Raw genomic sequence first — 24,033 nt, forward strand, 5'->3', positions numbered from 1 at the left:
CCAGGAATCCGGGACGGAGGATTCCAGATGTCCTGCTTATTCCCTCCTGATTCCGGGAGTCTACAAACCGGGATTTCTGGTAAAACTTATTATTCTCTACCTGTAAAATGATGATATTGTGTTTATTACCTATGATGTAGAAGGAGACGTCTCTGAACAGGGGCCACCAGGTGAGGTGGAGCATCTCCCTGGAGAAGATGGCACACATCCCGATGACAAACAGGATGTTAAACACCGCCGACCCCACGATTGTCCCGATGCCCACGTTGCTATGGGAGATGAACACGCCAATCAGAGAGGTGAACAGTTCGGGGGCAGAGCCTCCTGCAGCCATGAAGGTCGCCCCGGCGACGTCGTCGGAGATGTCGAGCTTCACGGTGATGACGCCGAGCGCCGGGACGAAGAACTCGTCACAGACGATGGCGAGGGAGACGAACATGTAGACCATGCCCAGGATGTGGAGGGTCACCCAGCCCTGCCTCCTCTGGTCCACCGTGAACAGGTCCTCTGGGTACTCTCCCTTCCTGTGGGGGACGTCTCCAGGGAGACCCGGGGAGGTGGTGGTGTTAGGAGGAGGGGAGGTGGGAGGAGGTTCAGTCGGACGCTCGGGTTCAGGGTCCTCTACGTAGATACAGTGCTTAATGTCCGTCCTGTTGACAGTTATCACCATGACGTCATCCCCCTCCAGCACAGTAGGAGCCCTGGTGATGACGTCATCATCATAGCTCTCTGTTAGGCTAGAGGGGTTAGAGGTCACCACCTCTCGTGTGTCTACCTCCAGAACACTACTGCTATCATTACCGCCCCCTTCCTCTGGGAGTGCTGTCCCAGGATCCTCCTCTGCTGCGGCCTGGCGGCCCACCCATGGCTCCTGCAGCCGGGCCTTGAACGTCACGGTGTAGACGCAGCACAGTAATACACCACAGAGGAAGAAGAGGATGCGACTCCGGTTGAGTCTCCGTCTTTGTGGTAAATGCATTGTTCCCCGCTGCCAGAGGGGTCTTGAATCCCACTGCGGGAGATTAGGCCCGTGTCAGATGCATGGTTAGGCTTATGGGAACAGGTCCAGTAGCATTAGTTGGCCAAATAATGCAGTTGAGCGAGCGGTCAGCACACATCTTCAGCACAGTCTGTTTTAATGTCATAGTCCTGGCATGATGTCCCAGCGCCAACCTATATATATATAAAAAAGTGGGGGGGGGAATAAATCCATGATTCACTCAGTTTAGACTACGATGCAAAACTCACGTCATACATTTGACATAATGACGTAATAAAATAATAATAAAAAACACTGGTGGAGTATTATAAGGGCGCGTTCACGTGAAGGGAGTCGCAGGAGCGCGCAGGATGGGGATACAGCCACCTGTTACTATGGCTACATAATTGCAGGTACTCTGCTCTCCGAAGGGCTGCACAGATTAAATGACACGTGTAATGAAATGCAGAAAATGTAGTTAATGTACAAATGACAATAAAAAAAAAAAAACTGCGAATAAACTAGAAAATATAATTATGTAGGCCCCTACTTTTCATTGACGTGCGCGGGTCATGAACGTGCTGATATGCGCTCCTCGAGTCGAGACAGCACAAGCGATATGATTCATTCCAAATGTTCAACCAACCATTTCATTTTCACGTGTGTCTCCAGGTGGGTCGGGTGAAAAATTAAGAAACGAAAATAATGATCCATTTAACTGAATTTCGTGGGGGAAATTCCAGGCAAGAAACAGTGCCCGATATGGAGTCATTGACAAGTATCCTAGGCTTCCACAAGGTCAATGACGATTATTGTAGCTTAAATCCTTTCTCTGTAAAACATCTGTAAACCATACTTAACCCTTTTTCAATTGTTAATAAAAACGTACCTTTAATCGCTGAGCTGTTGTGATAGAGGTGATCTAGACGCGAGCTCTCTCTCCAGCTGTGTGCGCTAACGTAAAGGGATTGGGTTGAGAGATGCTGACTCTAGTTTTTGGTGAGGAGCTACAAGGGCGCACCGCAGGATGACAGCTCACACCTCCTCTCCACGGCTCAGCATAATACCTGCAGTCTTTTAAGAGGATTAGGCGAGGTGTTCACACAATCTCTCACATTCTCACGAACACGTTTAAACTGCTTCAAATTCAATGCATTCCTATTCATTTTGTTCATCACCCGCCAAGTGCATGCAGTGTCTCCAACCACCAACGCTGTGAAAAACCCCAAACCATGTCTGCGCGCTGAAGTGGAAGGAGGGTTGTCAAGACATAATTACAATTCTGAAGAGTTCTCCTTTATGCACACAGACAGACAGGCAGGCAAACAGAAAGGCAGACAGGCAGACGGAAAGGCCGACAGGCAGACAGACAGGCAGATATACAGGCAGATAGGCAGGCAGACAGACAGGAAGATATACAGGCAGACAGGCAGGCAGAAAGACAGATAGGCAGGCAGATTGTGAGAGATACACTCAGGCAGGCAGACAGACAGGCAGAAAAGCACAGGCAGAAATGCAGACAGGTAGGCAGATATACAGACAGGCAGAAAAGCACAGGCAGAAATGCTGACAGGTAGGCAGATATACAGACTGACAGACAGGTGTGCAGGCAGACAGGCAGACAGGCAGGCAGGGTTTGGTGATGAGAGGAAGGTGAGTTATTTAGGCAGATGCCTTCCTTTAGTGTTGAGACATCCCACTACAGCTAGGCATGCTGAAGAGGTTATTATGAGGAGATATAGGACACCGATATAAAGGGGGTATTATGAGGAGATAAAGGCCACCTATATAAAGGGGTTATTATGAGATAAAGGACACCTATATAAATGGGTTATTATGAGGAGATAAAGGAAACCTATACAAAAGGGTTATTGTGAGGAGATAAAGGACACCTATATAAAGGGGTTATTATGAGATAAAGGACACCTATATAAATGGGTTATTATGAGGAGATAAAGGACACCCATATAAAGGGGTTATTATGAGATAAAGGACACCTATATAAAGGGGTTATTATGAGGAGATAAAGGAAACCTATATAAAGAGGTTATTATGAGATAAAGGACACCTATATAAAGGGGGTATTATGAGGAGATAAAGGACACCCATATAAAGGGGTTATTATGAGATAAAGGACACCTTTATAAAGGGGTTATTATGAGGAGATAAAGGACACCTATATAAAGGGGGTATTATGAGGAGATAAAGGACACCTATATAAAGGGGTTATTACGAGATAAAGGACACCTATATAAAGGGGGTATTACGAGGAGATAAAGGACACCTATATAAAGAGGTTATTATGAGGAGATAAAGGACACCTATATAAAGGGGTTATTATGAGGAGATAAAGGACACCTATATAAAGGGGTTATTATAAGGAGATAAAGGACACCAATATAAAGGGGTTATTATGAGGAGATAAAGGACACCTATATAAAGGAGGTATTATGAGGAGATAAAGGACACCTATATAAAGAGGTTATTATGAGGAGATAAAGGACACCTATATAAAGGGGTTATTATGAGATAAAGGACACCTATATAAAGGGGTTATTATGAGGAGATAAAGGAAACCTATATAAAGAGGTTATTATGAGATAAAGGACACCTATATAAAGGGGTTATTATGAGATAAAGGACACCTATATAAAGGGGGTATTATGAGGAGATAAAGGACACCTGTATAAAGGGGTTATTATGAGATAAAGGACACCTATATAAAGGGGGTATTATGAGGAGATAAAGGACACCTGTATAAAGGGGTTATTATGAGGAGATAAAGGACACCTGTATAAAGGGGTTATTATGTGGAGATAAAGGACACCTATATAAATGGGGTATTATGAGGAGATAAAGGACACCTATATAAAGGGGGTATTATGAGGAGATAAAGGACACCTGTATAAAGGGGTTATTATGAGATAAAGGACACCTATATAAAGGGGGTATTATGAGGAGATAAAGGACACCTATATAAAGGGGTTATTATGAGGAGATAAAGGACACCTATATAAAGGGGTTATTATGAGGAGATAAAGGACACCTATATAAAGGGGTTATTATGAGATAAAGGACACCTATATAAAGGGGTTATTATGAGGAGATAAAGGACACCTGTATAAAGGGGTTATTATGAGATAAAGGACACCTATATAAAGGGGGTATTATGAGGAGATAAAGGACACCTGTATAAAGGGGTTATTATGAGGAGATAAAGGACACCTGTATAAAGGGGTTATTATGAGGAGATAAAGGACACCTATATAAATGGGGTATTATGAGGAGATAAAGGACACCTATATAAAGGGGGTATTATGAGGAGATAAAGGACACCTGTATAAAGGGGTTATTATGAGATAAAGGACACCTATATAAAGGGGGTATTATGAGGAGATAAAGGACACCTGTATAAAGGGGTTATTATGAGGAGATAAAGGACACCTGTATAAAGGGGTTATTATGAGGAGATAAAGGACACCTATATAAATGGGGTATTATGAGGAGATAAAGGACACCTATATAAAGGGGGTATTATGAGGAGATAAAGGACACCTATATAAAGGGGTTATTATGAGATAAAGGACACCTATATAAAGGGGGTATTATGAGGAGATAAAGGACACCTATATAAAGGGGTTATTATGAGGAGATAAAGGACACCTGTATAAAGAGGTTATTATGAGGAGATAAAGGACACCTATATAAAGGGGTTATTATGAGGAGATAAAGGACGCCTATATAAAGAGGTTATTATGAGGAGATAAAGGACACCTATATAAAGGGGTTATTATGAGGAGATAAAGGACACATAAAGGGGTTATTATGAGGAGATAAAGGACACCTAAAGGGGGTATTATGAGGAGATAAAGGACACCTATATAAAGGGGGTATTATGAGATAAAGGACACCTATATAAAGGGGTTATTATGAGGAGATAAAGGACACCTATATAAAGGGGTTATTATGAGGAGATAAAGGACACCTATATAAAGGGGGTATTATGAGGAGATAAAGGACACCTAAAGGGGTTATTATGAGGAGATAAAGGACACCTATATAAAGGGGGTATTATGAGATAAAGGACACCTATATAAAGGGGTTATTATGAGGAGATAAAGGACACCTAAAGGGGGTATTATGAGGAGATAAAGGACACCTATATAAAGGGGGTATTATGAGGAGATAAAGGACACCTATATAAAGGGGTTATTATGAGGAGATAAAGGACACCTATATAAAGAGGTTATTATGAGGAGATAAAGGACACCTATATAAAGGGGTTATTATGAGGAGATAAAGGACACCTATATAAAGAGGTTATTATGAGGAGATAAAGGACACCTATATAAAGGGGTTATTATGAGGAGATAAAGGACACATATAGAAGGTCAGCAATCCCGGAATCGCCTCTTCACTGTTGATGTTGAGACTGGTGTTTTGCGGGTACTATTTAATGAAGCTGCCAGTTGAGGCCTTGTGAGGTGTTGGTTTCTCAAACTAGACACTCTAATGTACTTGTCCTCTTGCTCAGTTGTGCACTGGGGCCTCCCACTCCTCTTTCTATTCTGGTTAGAGCCAGTTTGCGCTGTTCTGTGAAGGGAGTAGTACACAGCGTTGTACGAGATCTTCAGTTTCTTGGAAATTTCTCACATGGAATAGCCTTCATTTCTCAAAACAAGAATAGACTGACGAGTTTCAGAAGAAAGTTATTTGTTTCTGGACATTTTGAGCCTGTAATCAAACCCACAAATGCTGATGCTCCAGATACTCAACTAGTCTAAAGAAGGACAGTTTTATTGCTTCTTTAATCAGGACAAGTTTTCAGCTGTACTAACATAATTGCAGAAGGGTTTTCTAATGATCAATTAGCCTTTTAAAATGATAAACTTGTATTAGCTAACAACGTGCCATTGGAACACAGGAGTGATGGTTGCTGATAATGGGCCTCTGTACACCTATGTTGATATTCCATTTACAGCTACAATAGTCATTTACAACATTAACAATGTCTACACTGTATTTCCAATCAATTTGAGGTTGTTTTAATGGACAAAAAATGTGCTTTTCTTTCAAAAACAAGATATTTCTAAGTGACCCCAAACTTTTTAATGGTAGTGTATATAAAGGGGTTATTATGAGGAGATAAAGGACACCTATATAAAGGGGTTATTATGAGTACATAAAGGACATCTATATAAAGGGGTTATTATGAGGAGATAAAGGACACCTATATAAAGGGGTTATTATGAGGAGATAAAGGACACCTATAAAGTTTTTTTTGCTCTTTCATAAATAACTAGACATTCACTTTATTTCACACAACTTTATTAGTTATTATAATATCACACATTATAATTTATCCTTCAACCATTCAAAACCTTTTAATAAAACACATGATTCCAGACAGTAATCATCTTCCCTTAATTCTCTAACAACGTCCATTTCCCTGAGGTTCTGGGCTCTGACTGGTTCTCTTTGTCTGTTTTGATGACAGGAAGTGTGGAGAGTCGGGACGCAACTCTAACCATGTCATCAGACACAGATCAGTGAGCCTTTGAACAACACAGCAACGATATCTACTATCTCCATCATGCTATCTTGGGGACTATAACATCACTGGAGAATAACAGTAGCTTTACATCCCAGAATGCAGCTTGATTCTATACTGCATGAGAAGATATCTTGGGGACTATAACATCACTGGAGAATAACAGTAGCTTTACATCCCAGAATGCAGCTTGATTCTATACTGCATGAGAAACACTGTTGGCATACAAAAGTTCATTTAGGAATAAAGCAATATTTAAAATAAAGAATGTCCAATGCAGGTGTTTTATGTCAATATCAAATCATTTCTGGGTAACAATTAAGTAGCTTACTGTGATTTTAATTAAAATGGTCAAAAATAAACAAAAAGTAGATTCTTAACAACAGGCAATTTCTCAAGCAACAATTTAGCTAGGTCTGTTTGGGGAGTGGTCTGAGTGGGGAGGGGAAAACTGAAAATGTGCTGTTATTGGCAGAGGGGTTTAGAACTCTCTTTCTTATTGGTCTATTAACTAATTCACCCCATAGTGATGTCACCGTGGAAGGCCATAACTCCATCCTGCCAAAACAGGCTGAAATGTCAGTCTTTTCAAACAACTCTTACACTAAAAGGACATTTTGATAATGTTCACAATTTCACAGTGTTATTCCAACCTCACAGTGTGGAAATATATATAAATGTATATTTCTGATGCACTGGGCCTTTAAAAAACAACTTATAACAAAACAAGTTTTCATTTCACTTCCTGAATTCAAAGTGAAGGCAGGTCCATTATGAGGATTACAGTAGCTGCAAAATGGTGTTCAGAAAATACATACGTTGTTTAGTCTGGCCAAGAGACGCTAGAACCGTTTATAGTACGGCTCCTTCAATACTAACAGTACAGTATGACATGTATCTGTCAATACTAACAGTACGACATGGATATAAATCAGAAAGAGGGTATGAATTGAATGCACTTGTTTGTGTTAGAGGAGGTACCTCTGATGGACAGACTGGGTGAGGAAGATGAGTGTTTGTGTTAGAGGAGGTACCTCTGATGGACAGACTGGGTGAGGAAGATGAGTGTTTGTTAGAGGAGGTACCTCTGATGGACAGACTGGGTGAGGAAGATGAGTGTTTGTTAGAGGAGGTACCTCTGATGGACAGACTGGGTGAGGAAGATGAGTGTCTGTTAGAGGAGGTACCTCTGATGGACAGACTGGGTGAGGAAGACGAGTGTCTGTTAGAGGAAGTACCTCTGATGGACAGACTGGGTGAGGAAGATGAGTGTCTGTTAGAGGAGGTACCTCTGATGGACGGACTGGGTGAGGAAGATGAGTGTGTCTGTTAGAGGAGGTACCTCTGATGGACAGACTGGGTGAGGAAGATGAGTGTGTCTGTTAGAGGAGGTACCTCTGATGGACGGACTGGGTGAGGAAGATGAGTGTCTGTTAGAGGAGGTACCTCTGATGGACAGACTGGGTGAGGAAGATGAGTGTCTGTTAGAGGAGGTACCTCTGATGGACGGACTGGGTGAGGAAGATGAGTGTTTGTGTTAGAGGAGGTACCTCTGATGGACAGACTGGGTGAGGAAGATGAGTGTGTCTGTTAGAGGAGGTACCTCTGATGGACGGACTGGGTGAGGAAGATGAGTGTCTGTTAGAGGAGGTACCTCTGATGGACGGACTGGGTGAGGAAGATGAGTGTTTGTGTTAGAGGAGGTACCTCTGATGGACAGACTGGGTGAGGAAGATGAGTGTGTCTCTTAGAGGAGGTACCTCTGATGGACAGACTGGGTGAGGAAGATGAGTGTCTGTTAGAGGAGGTACCTCTGATGAACAGACTGGGTGAGGAAGATGAGTGTGTCTGTTAGAGGAGGTACCTCTGATGGACGGACTGGGTGAGGAAGATGAGTGTTTGTGTTAGAGGAGGTACCTCTGATGGACAGACTGGGTGAGGAAGATGAGTGTGTCTGTTAGAGGAGGTACCTCTGATGGACAGACTGGGTGAGGAAGATGAGTGTCTGTTAGAGGAGGTACCTCTGATGGACAGACTGGGTGAGGAAGATGAGTGTCTGTTAGAGGAGGTACCTCTGATGGACAGACTGGGTGAGGAAGATGAGTGTCTGTTAGAGGAGGTACCTCTGATGGACGGACTGGGTGAGGAAGATGAGTGTTTGTGTTAGAGGAGGTACCTCTGATGGACGGACTGGGTGAGGAAGATGAGTGTTTGTGTTAGAGGAGGTACCTCTGATGGACGGACTGGGTGAGGAAGATGAGTGTGTCTGTTAGAGGAGGTACCTCTGATGGACAGACTGGGTGAGGAAGATGAGTGTTTGTGTTAGAGGAGGTACCTCTGATGGACAGACTGGGTGAGGAAGATGAGTGTCTGTTAGAGGAGGTACCTCTGATGGACAGACTGGGTGAGGAAGATGAGTGTGTCTGTTAGAGGAGGTACCTCCACAGGAAAAGGAGAAGAGGAGGATGTGGTTGGTTGTTTATCAGTGGAGGAGAGAAGAGACAGGACAGAGAGGGGAGGGAGGAGAGACGAGAGAGGTGTAAGGAGAGAGGAGAGGAGAGGAGAGAAAGGACAGAGGAGAGGGGAGGGAGGACAGATGAGAGGTGTAAGGTGAGGAGAGAGGAGATAGGTGAAAAGGCAACCAGCAGTGAGACTGGAAAGATCGTGAGGTTTGTCTTTCTATCCGTTAGTTCATTTTCCTCTTCCTGGAGCGCATTCGTCTCCTCCTCTGGCGAAACAGGTGGCGGAAGTTGATGAACAGGCCTGGGAAGAAAAAAAAAAACACACAACTTTTTATAATTTAAAATATGTTAAGGGCAAACTCCATCCACTTGGCATGCCAGAAAAGTCAAGTCCAAGCAAAGATACTGTAAGAAAACAAATGGGATTTTGACCCAGGTTTGTTAGCGTGTAGGGTCAGGGTGTAGTCAGGTTTGTTAGCGTGTAGGGTCAGGGTGTAGTCAGGTTTGTTAGCGTGTAGGGTCAGGGTGTAGTCAGGTTTGTTAGCGTGTAGGGTCAGGGTGTAGTCAGGTTTGTTAGCGTGTAGGGTCAGGGTGTAGTCAGGTTTGTTAGCGTGTAGGGTCAGGGTGTAGTCAGGTTTGTTAGCGTGTAGGGTCAGGGTGTAGTCAGGTTTGTTAGCGTGTAGGGTCAGGGTGTAGTCAGGTTTGTTAGCGTGTAGGGTCAGGGTGTAGTCAGGTTTGTTAGCGTGTAGGGTCAGGGTGTAGTCAGGTTTGTTAGCGTGTAGGGTCAGGGTGTAGTCAGGTTTGTTAGCGTGTAGGGTCAGGGTGTAGTCAGGTTTGTTAGCGTGTAGGGTCAGGGTGTAGTCAGGTTTGTTAGCGTGTAGGGTCAGGGTGTAGTCAGGTTTGTTAGCGTGTAGGGTCAGGGTGTAGTCAGGTTTGTTAGCGTGTAGGGTCAGGGTGTAGTCAGGTTTGTTAGCGTGTAGGGTCAGGGTGTAGTCAGGTTTGTTAGCGTGTAGGGTCAGGGTGTAGTCAGGTTTGTTAGCGTGTAGGGTCAGGGTGTAGTCAGGTTTGTTAGCGATGTGACAAAGTGTATGTTTCTCCCTTAGTGTCATTAACTGATCCTGAAACATGACAGATAGATACAGCTGGAGGGTCAGAGAGAGGGTTAGAGAGAAGAGTTAGAGAGGAGGGTTGGAGAGAAGGTTAGGGTGGAGGGTTAGAGAGGGGGTTGGAGAGGAGGTTAGGGTGGAGGGTTAGAGAGAGGGTTAGAGAGAAGGGTTAGGGTGGAGGGTCAGAGAGAGGGTTAGAGAGAGGGTTAGAGTGGAGGGTCAGAGAGAGGGTTAGAGAGAGGGTTAGAGAGGAGGTTAGTGTGGAGGGTTAGAGAGGGGGTTGGAGAGGAGGTTAGGGTGGAGGGTTAGAGAGAGGGTTAGGGTGGAGGGTTAGAGAGGGTTAAACATGACAGATAGATACAGCTGGAGGGTCAGAGAGAGGGTTAGGGTGGAGGGTTAGAGAGGGTTAAACATGACAGATAGATACAGCTGGAGGGTGGAGGGTCAGAGAGAGGGTTAGGGTGGAGGGTTAGAGAGGGTTAAACATGACAGATAGATACAGCTGGAGGGTGGAGGGTCAGAGAGAGGGTTAGGGTGGAGGGTTAGAGAGGGTTAAACATGACAGATAGATACAGCTGGAGGGTGGAGGGTCATAGAGAGGGTTAGAGAGGAGGGTTAGAGAGGAGGGTTAGAGAGAGGGTTAGAGAGAGGGTTTAGAGAGAGGGTGGAGGGTTAGAGAGAGGGTTAGAGAGAAGGGTTAGAGAGAAGGGTTAGAGAGAAGGGTTAGGGTGGAGGTTTAGAGAGAGGGTTAGAGAGAGGGTGGAGGGTTAGAGAGAGGGTTAGAGAGGAGGGTTAGAGAGAGGGTTAGAGAGAGGGTTAGAGAGAGGGTTAGAGAGGAGGGTTAGAGAGAGGGTTAGAGAGAGGGTTAGAGAGGAGGGTTAGAGAGGAGGGTTAGAGAGGAGGGTTAGAGAGGAGGGTTAGAGAGGAGGGTTAGAGAGGAGGGTTAGAGAGAGGGTTAGAGAGAGGGTGGAGGGTTAGAGAGGGTCAGCGTGTAGAGTCAGAGTGTAGGGTCAGAGTGTAGGGTCAGGGTGTAGGGTCAGGGTGTAGGGTCAGGGTGTAGGGTCAGAGTGTAGGGTCAGAGTGTAGGGTCAGAGTGTAGGGTCAGCGTGTAGGGTCAGCGTGTAGGGTCAGCGTGTAGGGTCAGCGTGTAGGGTCAGCGTGTAGGGTCAGCGTGTAGGGTCAGCGTGTAGGGTCAGCGTGTAGGGTCAGAGTGTAGGGTCAGAGTGTAGGGTCAGAGTGTAGGGTCAGAGTGTAGGGTCAGAGTGTAGGGTCAGGGTGTAGGGTCAGGGTGTAGGGTCAGGGTGTAGGGTCAGAGTGTAGGGTCAGAGTGTAGGGTCAGGCTGTAGGGTCAGGCTGTAGGGTCAGGCTGTAGGGTCAGGCTGTAGGGTCAGGCTGTAGGGTCAGAGTGTTGGGTCAGAGTGTTGGGTCAGAGTGTTGGGTCAGAGTGTTGGGTCAGAGTGTAGGGTCAGGGTGTAGGGTCAGGGTGTAGGGTCAGGGTGTAGGGTCAGGGTGTAGGGTCAGGGTGTAGGGTCAGGGTGTAGGGTCAGGGTGTAGGGTCAGGGTGTAGGGTCAGGGTGTAGGGTCAGGGTGTAGGGTCAGGGTGTAGGGTAAGAGAGTGGGACTAACTGACCGAGGAACATGAGGACCAGGTAGATCTTCAGAGTGAAGGAAAAGCTGACGGACGAGCCCAGGACCGTAGGTAGAGGGACGCTGTACAGACGGGTCTCATCGAAGATAGGCAGGGACTGGATCACAGCTACAGCTAAGAGGGAACACACAGGACAGACAGTAATACACAGCAACACTTGATTATCTTGGTAATAACTAAGTAATATCTTGTTTGACTACAAACATCATACCACTATTATTTTCATACAATTTACATAATAAGTGAATATAGCAGGCATAGAGCTCTCTGAGGAGTGGGTGTGTGTGTGTGTGTGTGTGTGTGTGTGTGTGTGTGTGTGTGTGTGACAGGTCCACTGACCCTCTGCCAGCACCCCCAGAGGGTAGAGGGGCATCCAGATGGAGTATCTGAGGGGTGTGTGTGTGTGTGTGTGTGTGTGTGTGTGTGTGTGTGAGAGAGAGACAGGTCCACTGACCCTCTGCCAGCACCCCCAGAGGGTAGAGGGGCATCCAGATGGAGTATCTGAGGGGGGTGTGTGTGTGTGTGTGTGTGTGTGTGTGTGTGTGTGTGTGTGTGTGTGTGTGTGTGTGTGTGTGTGTGTGAGAGAGAGACAGGTCCACTGACCCTCTGCCAGGACCCCCAGAGGGTAGAGGGGCATCCAGATGGAGTATCTGAGCCAGGTCAGCAGCTTCCAGTCTGTGTCGATGCAGGCCAGCATGTAGAATGGATACCTGGGACACACAACAAAACAACAGGCTTATTTAGCATCACAAGCAGTGAGAAATACAGTGCAGGCCAGCAAGTAGATCAGGCATATAACAACAGGCTTATTTAGCATCACAAGCAGTGAGAAATACAGTGCAGGCCAGCAAGTAGATCAGGCATATAACAACAGGCTTATTTAGCATCACAAGCAGTGAGAAATACAGTGCAGGTCAGCAAGTAGATCAGGCATATAACAACAGGCTTATTTAGCATCACAAGCAGTGAGAAATACAGTGCAGGCCAGCAAGTAGATCAGGCATATAACAACAGGCTTATTTAGCATCACAAGCAGTGAGAAATACAGTGCAGGTCAGCAAGTAGATCAGGCATATAACAACAGGCTTATTTAGCATCACAAGCAGTGAGAAATACAGTGCAGGTCAGCAATTAGATCAGGCATATAACAACAGGCTGCTACTAACAGCACTAGTGAGACGGCTGCAAAACAATGCAGGTCAACGTGTAGAACGGGTTCCTGCGAAACGATTACAACTAGTCTCACTAACTGGTAATATAATGTCCATTCATGATTACAACTAGTCTCACTAACTGGTAATATAATGTCCATTCATGATTACAACTAGTCTCACTAACTGGTAATATAATGTCCATTCATGATTACAACTAGTCTCACTAACTGGTAATATAATGTCCATTCATGATTACAACTAGTCTCACTAACTGGTAATATAATGTCCATTCATGATTACAACTAGTCTCACTAACTGGTAATATAATGTCCATTCATGATTACAACTAGTCTCACTAACTGGTAATATAATGTCCATTCATGGTAACAACTAGTCTCACTAACTGGTAATATAATGTCCATTCATGGTAACAACTAGTCTCACCAGCTGGTAATATAAGGCACATTCATGGTTAAATGAAGATCTGTAGATCAAATCGTATTTGTCACATGGTAGATATGTAGATATAGGTAAAGTAACTAGGCAACAGGATAGATAAAACAGTAACAGCAGTGTATGTGATGAGTCAAAAACGTTAGTGCAAAAAGGGTCAATGCAGATAGTTAAATAGTTAACCAATAGCTACCCAGGCTAACTATTTAGTAGTTTTATGTTTTGGGGGGGTAGAAGCTGTTCAGGGTCCTGTTGGTTCCAGACTTGGTGCATCGGTATCGCTTGCCGTGCGGGAGCAGAGAGAACAGTCTATCATTTGTGTGGCTTGAGTCTTTGACAATTGTTAGGGCCTTCCTCTGACACCGCCTGGTACCTTCCTCTGACACCGCCTGGTATAGAGGTCCTGGATGGCAGGGAGCTCAGTGATGTACTGGGCCATACTTACTACCCTCTGTAGTGCCTTGCGGTCGGATGCGAAGCAGTTGCCATACCAGGCGGTGATGCAGACAGTCAAGATGCTGCAGCTGTAGAACATTTTGAGGATCTGAGGACCCATGACAAATCTTATCAGCATCCTGAGGGGGAAGAGGCGTTGTCGTGTCTTCTTAACGACTGTGTGTGGACCATTTCAATTCCTTAGTGATGTGGACACCGAGGAAGTTGAAGCTCTCAACCCGCTCCACTACAGCCCAGTCGTGGATGGGGGCATGCTTGGCCGTGGGTTTTCCGTAGTCCACGATCTACTCCTTTGTCTTGCTGATGTTGAGGGAAAGGTTGTTGTCCTTGAACCACACTGCCAGGACGCTGACCTCCTCCCTATAGGCTGTCTCATCGTCATTGTTGATCAGGCCAACCACCGTCGTGTTGTCAGCAAACTTAATGACGGTGTTGGAGTCGTGCGCGGCCACGCAGTTTTGGGTGAACAGGGAGTACAGGAGGGGACTAAGCACGCACCCCTGAGAGGCCCCTGTGTTGAGGGTCAGCGTTGCTTACCCTCATCACCTGGGGGGGGGGGGGGGGGGGGCGGCCCGTCAGGAAGACCAGGATCCAGTTGCAGAGGGAGGTGTTTAGTCCCAGGGTCCTGAGTTTAGTGATGAGCTTGGAGGACACTATGGTGTTGAACGCTGAGCTGTAGTCAATGAACAACATTCTCACATATGTGTTCCTCTTATCCAGGTGGGAGAAGGCAGTGTGGAGTGTAATTGAGATTGTGTCATCTGTGGATCTGTTGGAGCGGTATGCAAATTGGAGTTGGTCAAGTAGACAATAAATGCAGTAAAGTAGTAGAAGAAAAAATGTCAGTGAAGACACTTGCCAGTTGATCAGAGCATACTCTGAGGACGCATCCTGGTAATCCATCTGGCCCTGTGACTTTGTGAATGTTAACCTGTTTAAAGGTCTTACTCATATCAGCTACAGAGAGCGAGATCACACAGTCATCCGGAGCAACTGGTGCTCTCATGCATGGTTCAGTGTTGCTTGCCTCGAAGCGAGCATAGAAGGTATTTAGTGCATCTGGTAGGCTCATGTCACTGGGCAGCTCCCGGCTGGGTTTCCCCTTTGTAATCCGTGATAGTTTGCAAGCCGTGTCACATCAGAGCCGGCGTAGTAGGATTTGATCTTAGTCCTGTATTGACGCTTTGCCTGTTTGATGGCTCGTCGGAGGACGTAGTGGGATTTCTTATGAGCGTCCGGATTAGTGTCCCGTTCCTTGAAACCGGCAGCTCTAGTCTTTAGTGCGGATGTTTCCCATGGCTTCTGGTTGGGGTATGTATGTATGTGTGTCTGTGTGTGTCTGTCTGTGTGTCTGTCTGTTTGGTCATTGTGAGGATGACATCGTTGATTAACTTATTACTGCAGTCGGTGACTGATGTGGTAAACTCCTCAATGTAATCGGTTGAATCCTGGAACATATTTCAGTCTGCGCTGGAGAAACAGTCCTGTAGATGTTTGTTGTTCGGGTATCATGGCAGTAATGGTGCCGAGTACCCAGAGTACAATGTACTGTTATAATCTCCACCCGGCAGAGCCAGAAGAGGACTGGCCACCCCTCAGAGCCTGGTTCCTATCTAGGTTTCTGCCTTTCTAGGGAGTTTTTCCTAGCCACCGTGTTTCTACACCTGCATTGCTTGCTGTTTGGGGTTTTGTGCTGGGTTTCTGTACAGCACTTTGTGACATCAGCTGATGTAAGAAGGGCTTTATAAATACATTTGATTGATTGATGACAATTTCCTTACACATATTTCTTACACCAGACGACTCTTTTTACGATACTTCGATAGTAGGTCAGGAGACTAAAGTTAAGGTTATAACAAAAGAGTTATGGAAAGCCCGTGAAAGCGATGTAAACCATATGCCCTGGCCGTCTCAGTCACCAGATCTCAACCCAATTGAACACTTCTGGGAGATTCTGTTGCAGATCCTAACACAGTGTTTTCCACCACCATCAACAAAACACCACATGATGGAATTTTCTGGTGGAAGAACGGTGTCTAATCCCTCCAATAGAGTTCCAGACTCCTGTAGAATCTATGAGAAGGTGCAATGAAGCAACTTTATGTCGTGTTTCCTTTATTTTGGCATTTATCTGGATGTGAGCTATACTGAGGTAGAGTCACCTGTCTATGGTGCTCTATTGACTATAGAGGTAGAGACACCTGTAGATCTCTATTGACTATACTATAGAGGTAGAGTCACCTGTAGATCTCTACTGACTATAGAGGTAGAGACACCTGTAGATCTCTATTGACTATACTATAGAGGTAGAGACACCTGTAGATCTCTATTGACTATACTATAGAGGTAGAGACACCTGTAGATCTCTATTGACTATACTATAGAGGTAGAGACACCTGTAGATCTCTATTGACTATACTATAGAGGTAGAGACACCTGTAGATCTCTACTGACTATACTATAGAGGTAGAGTCACCTGTAGATCTCTATTGACTATAGAGGTAGAGACACCTGTAGATCTCTATTGACTATAGAGGTAGAGTCACCTGTAGATCTCTACTGACTATAGAGGTAGAGTCACCTGTAGATCTCTACTGACTATACTACAGAGGTAGAGACACCTGTAGATCTCTACTGACTATAGAGGTAGAGTCACCTGTAGAGCTCTATTGACTATACTATAGAGGTAGAGTCACCTGTAGATCTCTACTGACTATACTATAGAGGTAGAGACACCTGTAGATCTCTATTGACTATACTATAGAGGTAGAGTCACCTGTAGATCTCTATTGACTATACTATAGAGGTAGAGACACCTATAGATCTCTACTGACTATACTATAGAGGTAGAGACACCTGTAGATCTCTACTGACTATAGAGGTAGAGTCACCTGTAGATCTCTACTGACTATACTCTAGAGGTAGAGACACCTGTAGATCTCTACTGACTATAGAGGTAGAGTCACCTGTAGATCTCTATTGACTATAGAGGTAGAGACACCTGTAGATCTCTACTGACTATACTATAGAGGTAGAGTCACCTGTAGATCTCTACTGACTATACTATAGAGGTAGAGACACCTGTAGATCTCTATTGACTATAGAGGTAGAGTCACCTGTAGATCTCTATTGACTATACTATAGAGGTAGAGTCACCTGTAGATCTCTATTGACTATAGAGGTAGAGTCACCTGTAGATCTCTATTGACTATACTATAGAGGTAGAGACACCTGTAGATCTCTATTGACTATACTCTAGAAGTAGAGACACCTGTAGATCTCTACTGACTATAGAGGTAGTCACCTGTAGATCTCTATTGACTATAGAGGTAGAGACACCTGTAGATCTCTACTGACTATACTATAGAGGTAGAGTCACCTGTAGATCTCTATTGACTATAGAGGTAGAGACACCTGTAGATCTCTACTGACTATACTATAGAGGTAGAGTCACCTGTAGATCTCTATTGACTATAGAGGTAGTCACCTGTAGATCTCTATTGACTATAGAGGTAGAGTCACCTGTAGATCTCTACTGACTATAGAGGTAGAGACACCTGTAGATCTCTATTGACTATAGAGGTAGAGTCACCTGTAGATCTCTATTGACTATAGAGGTAGAGTCACCTGTAGATCTCTATTGACTATAGAGGTAGAGTCACCTGTAGATCTCTACTGACTATACTATAGAGGTAGAGTCACCTGTAGATCTCTACTGACTATACTATAGAGGTAGTCACCTGTAGATCTCTAATGACTATGGAGGTAGAGACACCTGTAGATCTCTATTGACTATAGAGGTAGAGACACCTGTAGATCTCTATTGACTATACTATAGAGGTAGAGTCACCTGTAGATCTCTACTGACTATACTATAGAGGTAGAGTCACCTGTAGATCTCTATTGACTATAGAGGTAGAGTCACCTGTAGATCTCTACTAACTATAGAGGTAGAGACACCTGTAGATCTCTATTGACTATAGAGGTAGAGACACCTGTAGATCTCTACTGACTATACTATAGAGGTAGAGACACCTGTAGATCTCTACTGACTATAGAGGTAGAGACACCTGTAGATCTCTATTGACTATAGAGGTAGAGACACCTGTAGATCTCTATTGACTATAGAGGTAGAGACACCTGTAGATCTCTATTGACTATAGAGGTAGAGACACCTGTAGATCTCTATTGACTATAGAGGTAGAGACACCTGTAGATCTCTACTGACTATACTATAGAGGTAGAGACACCTGTAGATCTCTACTGACTATAGAGGTAGAGTCACCTGTAGATCTCTATTGACTATAGAGGTAGAGTCACCTGTAGATCTCTATTGACTATACTATAGAGGTAGAGTCACCTGTAGATCTCTATTGACTATACTATAGAGGTAGAGTCACCTGTAGATCTCTACTGACTATAGAGGTAGAGTCACCTGTAGATCTCTATTGACTATAGAGGTAGAGTCACCTGTAGATCTCTATTGACTATACTATAGAGGTAGAGTCACCTGTAGATCTCTATTGACTATACTATAGAGGTAGAGTCACCTGTAGATCTCTATTGACTATAGAGGTAGAGACACCTGTAGATCTCTATTGACTATAGAGGTAGAGACACCTGTAGATCTCTATTGACTATAGAGGTAGAGACACCTGTAGATCTCTATTGACTATAGAGGTAGAGTCACCTGTAGATCTCTATTGACTATAGAGGTAGAGACACCTGTAGATCTCTATTGACTATACTATAGAGGTAGAGACACCTGTAGATCTCTATTGACTATACTATAGAGGTAGAGACACCTGTAGATCTCTACTGACTATACTATAGAGGTAGAGTCACCTGTAGATCTCTACTGACTATAGAGGTAGAGACACCTGTAGATCTCTACTGACTATACTATAGAGGTAGAGTCACCTGTAGATCTCTACTGACTATACTATAGAGGTAGAGACACCTGTAGATCTCTATTGACTATAGAGGTAGAGACACCTGTAGATCTCTATTGACTATAGAGGTAGAGACACCTGTAGATCTCTATTGACTATAGAGGTAGAGACACCTGTAGATCTCTATTGACTATAGAGGTAGAGACACCTGTAGATCTCTATTGACTATAGAGGTAGAGACACCTGTAGATCTCTATTGACTATAGAGGTAGAGACACCTGTAGATCTCTATTGACTATAGAGGTAGAGACACCTGTAGATCTCTACTGACTATACTATAGAGGTAGAGTCACCTGTAGATCTCTATTGACTATACTATAGAGGTAGAGTCACCTGTAGATCTCTATTGACTATACTATAGAGGTAGAGTCACCTGTAGATCTCTACTATAGAGGTAGAGTCACCTGTAGATCTCTATTGACTATACTATAGAGGTAGAGTCACCTGTAGATCTCTACTATAGAGGTAGAGTCACCTGTAGATCTCTATTGACTATAGAGGTAGAGACACCTGTAGATCTCTATTGACTATACTATAGAGGTAGAGTCACCTGTAGATCTCTATTGACTATAGAGGTAGAGTCACCTGTAGATCTCTATTGACTATAGAGGTAGAGACACCTGTAGATCTCTACTGACTATACTATAGAGGTAGAGTCACCTGTAGATCTCTATTGACTATACTATAGAGGTAGAGACACCTGTAGATCTCTACTGACTATACTATAGAGGTAGAGACACCTGTAGATCTCTATTGACTATACTATAGAGGTAGAGTCACCTGTAGATCTCTATTGACTATAGAGGTAGAGTCACCTGTAGATCTCTATTGACTATACTATAGAGGTAGAGACACCTGTAGATCTCTACTGACTATACTATAGAGGTAGAGACACCTGTAGATCTCTATTGACTATACTATAGAGATAGAGTCACCTGTAGATCTCTATTGACTATAGAGGTAGAGACACCTGTAGATCTCTATTGACTATACTATAGAGATAGAGTCACCTGTAGATCTCTATTGACTATACTATAGAGGTAGAGACACCTGTAGATCTCTACTGACTATACTATAGAGGTAGAGTCACCTGTAGATCTCTACTGACTATAGAGGTAGAGACACCGGTAGAGCTCTATTGACTATACTATAGAGGTAGAGACACCTGTAGATCTCTATTGACTATAGAGGTAGAGACACCTGTAGATCTCTATTGACTATAGAGGTAGAGACACCTGTAGATCTCTATTGACTATAGAGGTAGAGACACCTGTAGATCTCTATTGACTATAGAGGTAGAGACACCTGTAGATCTCTATTGACTATAGAGGTAGAGACACCTGTAGATCTCTACTGACTATAGAGGTAGAGTCACCTGTAGATCTCTACTGACTATACTATAGAGGTAGAGACACCTGTAGATCTCTATTGACTATAGAGGTAGAGACACCTGTAGATCTCTACTGACTATACTATAGAGGTAGAGTCACCTTTAGATCTCTATTGACTATACTATAGAGGTAGAGTCACCTGTAGATCTCTATTGACTATAGAGGTAGAGGTAGAGTCACCTGTAGATCTCTATTGACTATAGAGGTAGAGTCACCTGTAGATCTCTATTGACTATACTATAGAGGTAGTCACCTGTAGATCTCTACTGACTATAGAGGTAGAGTCACCTGTAGATCTCTATTGACTATAGAGGTAGAGTCACCTGTAGATCTCTATTGACTATACTATAGAGGTAGAGTCACCTGTAGATCTCTACTGACTATAGAGGTAGAGACACCTGTAGATCTCTACTGACTATACTATAGAGGTAGAGACACCTGTAGATCTCTACTGACTATACTATAGAGGTAGAGTCACCTGTAGATCTCTACTGACTATACTATAGAGGTAGAGTCACCTGTAGATCTCTATTGACTATACTATAGAGGTAGAGACACCTGTAGATCTCTACTGACTATACTATAGAGGTAGAGTCACCTGTAGATCTCTACTGACTATAGAGGTAGAGACACCGGTAGAGCTCTATTGACTATACTATAGAGGTAGAGACACCTGTAGATCTCTATTGACTATAGAGGTAGAGACACCTGTAGATCTCTATTGACTATAGAGGTAGAGACACCTGTAGATCTCTATTGACTATAGAGGTAGAGACACCTGTAGATCTCTATTGACTATAGAGGTAGAGACACCTGTAGATCTCTACTGACTAAAGAGGTAGAGTCACCTGTAGATCTCTACTGACTATACTATAGAGGTAGAGACACCTGTAGATCTCTATTGACTATAGAGGTAGAGACACCTGTAGATCTCTACTGACTATACTATAGAGGTAGAGTCACCTTTAGATCTCTATTGACTATACTATAGAGGTAGAGTCACCTGTAGATCTCTATTGACTATAGAGGTAGAGGTAGAGTCACCTGTAGATCTCTATTGACTATAGAGGTAGAGTCACCTGTAGATCTCTATTGACTATACTATAGAGGTAGTCACCTGTAGATCTCTACTGACTATAGAGGTAGAGTCACCTGTAGATCTCTATTGACTATAGAGGTAGAGTCACCTGTAGATCTCTATTGACTATACTATAGAGGTAGAGTCACCTGTAGATCTCTACTGACTATAGAGGTAGAGACACCTGTAGATCTCTACTGACTATACTATAGAGGTAGAGACACCTGTAGATCTCTACTGACTATACTATAGAGGTAGAGTCACCTGTAGATCTCTACTGACTATACTATAGAGGTAGAGTCACCTGTAGATCTCTATTGACTATACTATAGAGGTAGAGTCACCTGTAGATCTCTATTGACTATAGAGGTAGAGTCACCTGTAGATCTCTATTGACTATACTATAGAGGTAGAGTCACCTGTAGATCTCTATTGACTATAGAGGTAGAGTCACCTGTAGATCTCTATTGACTATAGAGGTAGAGTCACCTGTAGATCTCTATTGACTATACTATAGAGGTAGAGACACCTGTAGATCTCTATTGACTATACTATAGAGGTAGAGTCACCTGTAGATCTCTATTGACTATACTATAGAGGTAGAGTCACCTGAAGATCTCTACTGACTATACCATAGAGGTAGAGACACCTGTAGATCTCTATTGACTCTACTATAGAGGTAGAGACACCTGTAGATCTCTACTGACTATACTATAGAGGTAGAGACACCTGTAGATCTCTACTGACTATAGAGGTAGAGTCACCTGTCCATCTCTATTGACTATACTATAGAGGTAGAGTCACCTGTAGATCTCTATTGACTATAGAGGTAGAGTCACCTGTAGATCTCTATTGACTATACTATAGAGGTAGAGACACCTGTAGATCTCTACTGACTATACTATAGAGGTAGAGTCACCTGTAGAGCTCTATTGACTATACTATAGAGGTAGAGACACCTGTAGATCTCTACTGACTATACTATAGAGGTAGAGTCACCTGTAGATCTCTATTGACTATACTATAGAGGTAGAGTCACCTGTAGATCTCTACTGACTATACTATAGAGGTAGAGTCACCTGTAGATCTCTACTGACTATACTATAGAGGTAGAGTCACCTGTAGATCTCTACTGACTATACTATAGAGGTAGAGACACCTGTAGATCTGAATTGACTATACTATAGAGGTAGAGTCACCTGTAGATCTCTACTGACTATAGAGGTAGAGTCACCTGTAGATCTCTACTGACTATACTATAGAGGTAGAGTCACCTGTAGATCTCTATTGACTATAGAGGTAGAGTCACCTGTAGATCTCTATTGACTATAGAGGTAGAGTCACCTGTAGATCTCCATTGACTATAGAGGTAGAGTCACCTGTAGATCTCTATTGACTATAGAGGTAGAGACACCTGTAGATCTCTATTGACTATACTATAGAGGTAGAGTCACCTGTAGATCTCTATTGACTATACTATAGATATAGAGTCACCTGTAGATCTCTATTGACTATAGAGGTAGAGACACCTGTAGATCTCTATTGACTATAGAGGTAGAGACACCTGTAGATCTCTATTGACTATAGAGGTAGAGACACCTGTAGATCTCTATTGACTATAGAGGTAGAGTCACCTGTAGATCTCTATTGACTATAGAGGTAGAGACACCTGTAGATCTCTATTGACTATACTATAGAGGTAGAGACACCTGTAGATCTCTATTGACTATACTATAGAGGTAGAGACACCTGTAGATCTCTACTGACTATACTATAGAGGTAGAGTCACCTGTAGATCTCTACTGACTATAGAGGTAGAGACACCTGTAGATCTCTACTGACTATACTATAGAGGTAGAGTCACCTGTAGATCTCTACTGACTATACTATAGAGGTAGAGACACCTGTAGATCTCTATTGACTATACTATAGAGGTAGAGTCACCTGTAGATCTCTATTGACTATACTATAGAGGTAGAGTCACCTGTAGATCTCTATTGACTATACTATAGAGGTAGAGTCACCTGTAGATCTCTATTGACTATAGAGGTAGAGTCACCTGTAGATCTCTATTGACTATACTATAGAGGTAGAGTCACCTGTAGATCTCTATTGACTATACTATAGAGGTAGAGTCACCTGTAGATCTCTACTGACTATAGAGGTAGAGTCACCTGTAGATCTCTATTGACTATAGAGGTAGAGTCACCTGTAGATCTCTATTGACTATACTATAGAGGTAGAGTCACCTGTAGATCTCTATTGACTATACTATAGAGGTAGAGTCACCTGTAGATCTCTATTGACTATAGAGGTAGAGACACCTGTAGATCTCTATTGACTATAGAGGTAGAGACACCTGTAGATCTCTATTGACTATAGAGGTAGAGACACCTGTAGATCTCTATTGACTATAGAGGTAGAGTCACCTGTAGATCTCTATTGACTATAGAGGTAGAGACACCTGTAGATCTCTATTGACTATACTATAGAGGTAGAGACACCTGTAGATCTCTATTGACTATACTATAGAGGTAGAGACACCTGTAGATCTCTACTGACTATACTATAGAGGTAGAGTCACCTGTAGATCTCTACTGACTATAGAGGTAGAGACACCTGTAGATCTCTACTGACTATACTATAGAGGTAGAGTCACCTGTAGATCTCTACTGACTATACTATAGAGGTAGAGACACCTGTAGATCTCTATTGACTATAGAGGTAGAGACACCTGTAGATCTCTATTGACTATAGAGGTAGAGACACCTGTAGATCTCTATTGACTATAGAGGTAGAGACA

General features: G+C 43.4%; 2 protein-coding genes across 4 annotated transcripts in view; both read right to left on the bottom strand.

Annotated features, from left to right (window-relative positions):
- Nucleotides 1-2,641, bottom strand: part of LOC129834835 (sodium/potassium/calcium exchanger 1-like) — a 53,036-nt gene extending 50,395 nt beyond the window's left edge. For all 3 annotated transcript variants that reach the window (XR_008756314.1, XM_055900147.1, XM_055900146.1), the window contains exons 1-2: nt 1,869-2,641; nt 130-1,173 (exon numbers count right to left, since the gene is read on the bottom strand). Coding sequence is in view for 2 of the 3 variants with exons in the window: in XM_055900147.1 (XP_055756122.1) it covers nt 130-979 (850 nt within the window). In the remaining variant the exon portion in view is untranslated. The remainder of the gene's footprint in view (nt 1-129; nt 1,174-1,868) is intronic.
- Nucleotides 2,642-6,290: 3,649 nt separating this feature from the next.
- The window catches only part of LOC129834839 (very-long-chain (3R)-3-hydroxyacyl-CoA dehydratase-like), a 32,926-nt gene continuing 15,183 nt past the window's right edge, over nt 6,291-24,033 (bottom strand). The window contains exons 9-11 of the mRNA XM_055900154.1: nt 12,350-12,456; nt 11,729-11,860; nt 6,291-9,293 (exon numbers count right to left, since the gene is read on the bottom strand). Of these exons, the coding sequence (XP_055756129.1) occupies nt 9,217-9,293; nt 11,729-11,860; nt 12,350-12,456 (316 nt within the window). The 3' untranslated portion in view covers nt 6,291-9,216. The remainder of the gene's footprint in view (nt 9,294-11,728; nt 11,861-12,349; nt 12,457-24,033) is intronic.

This window comes from Salvelinus fontinalis, chromosome 35 (assembly GCF_029448725.1).
Source record: "Salvelinus fontinalis isolate EN_2023a chromosome 35, ASM2944872v1, whole genome shotgun sequence".
NCBI classification, from domain to species: Eukaryota; Metazoa; Chordata; class Actinopteri; order Salmoniformes; family Salmonidae; genus Salvelinus; species Salvelinus fontinalis.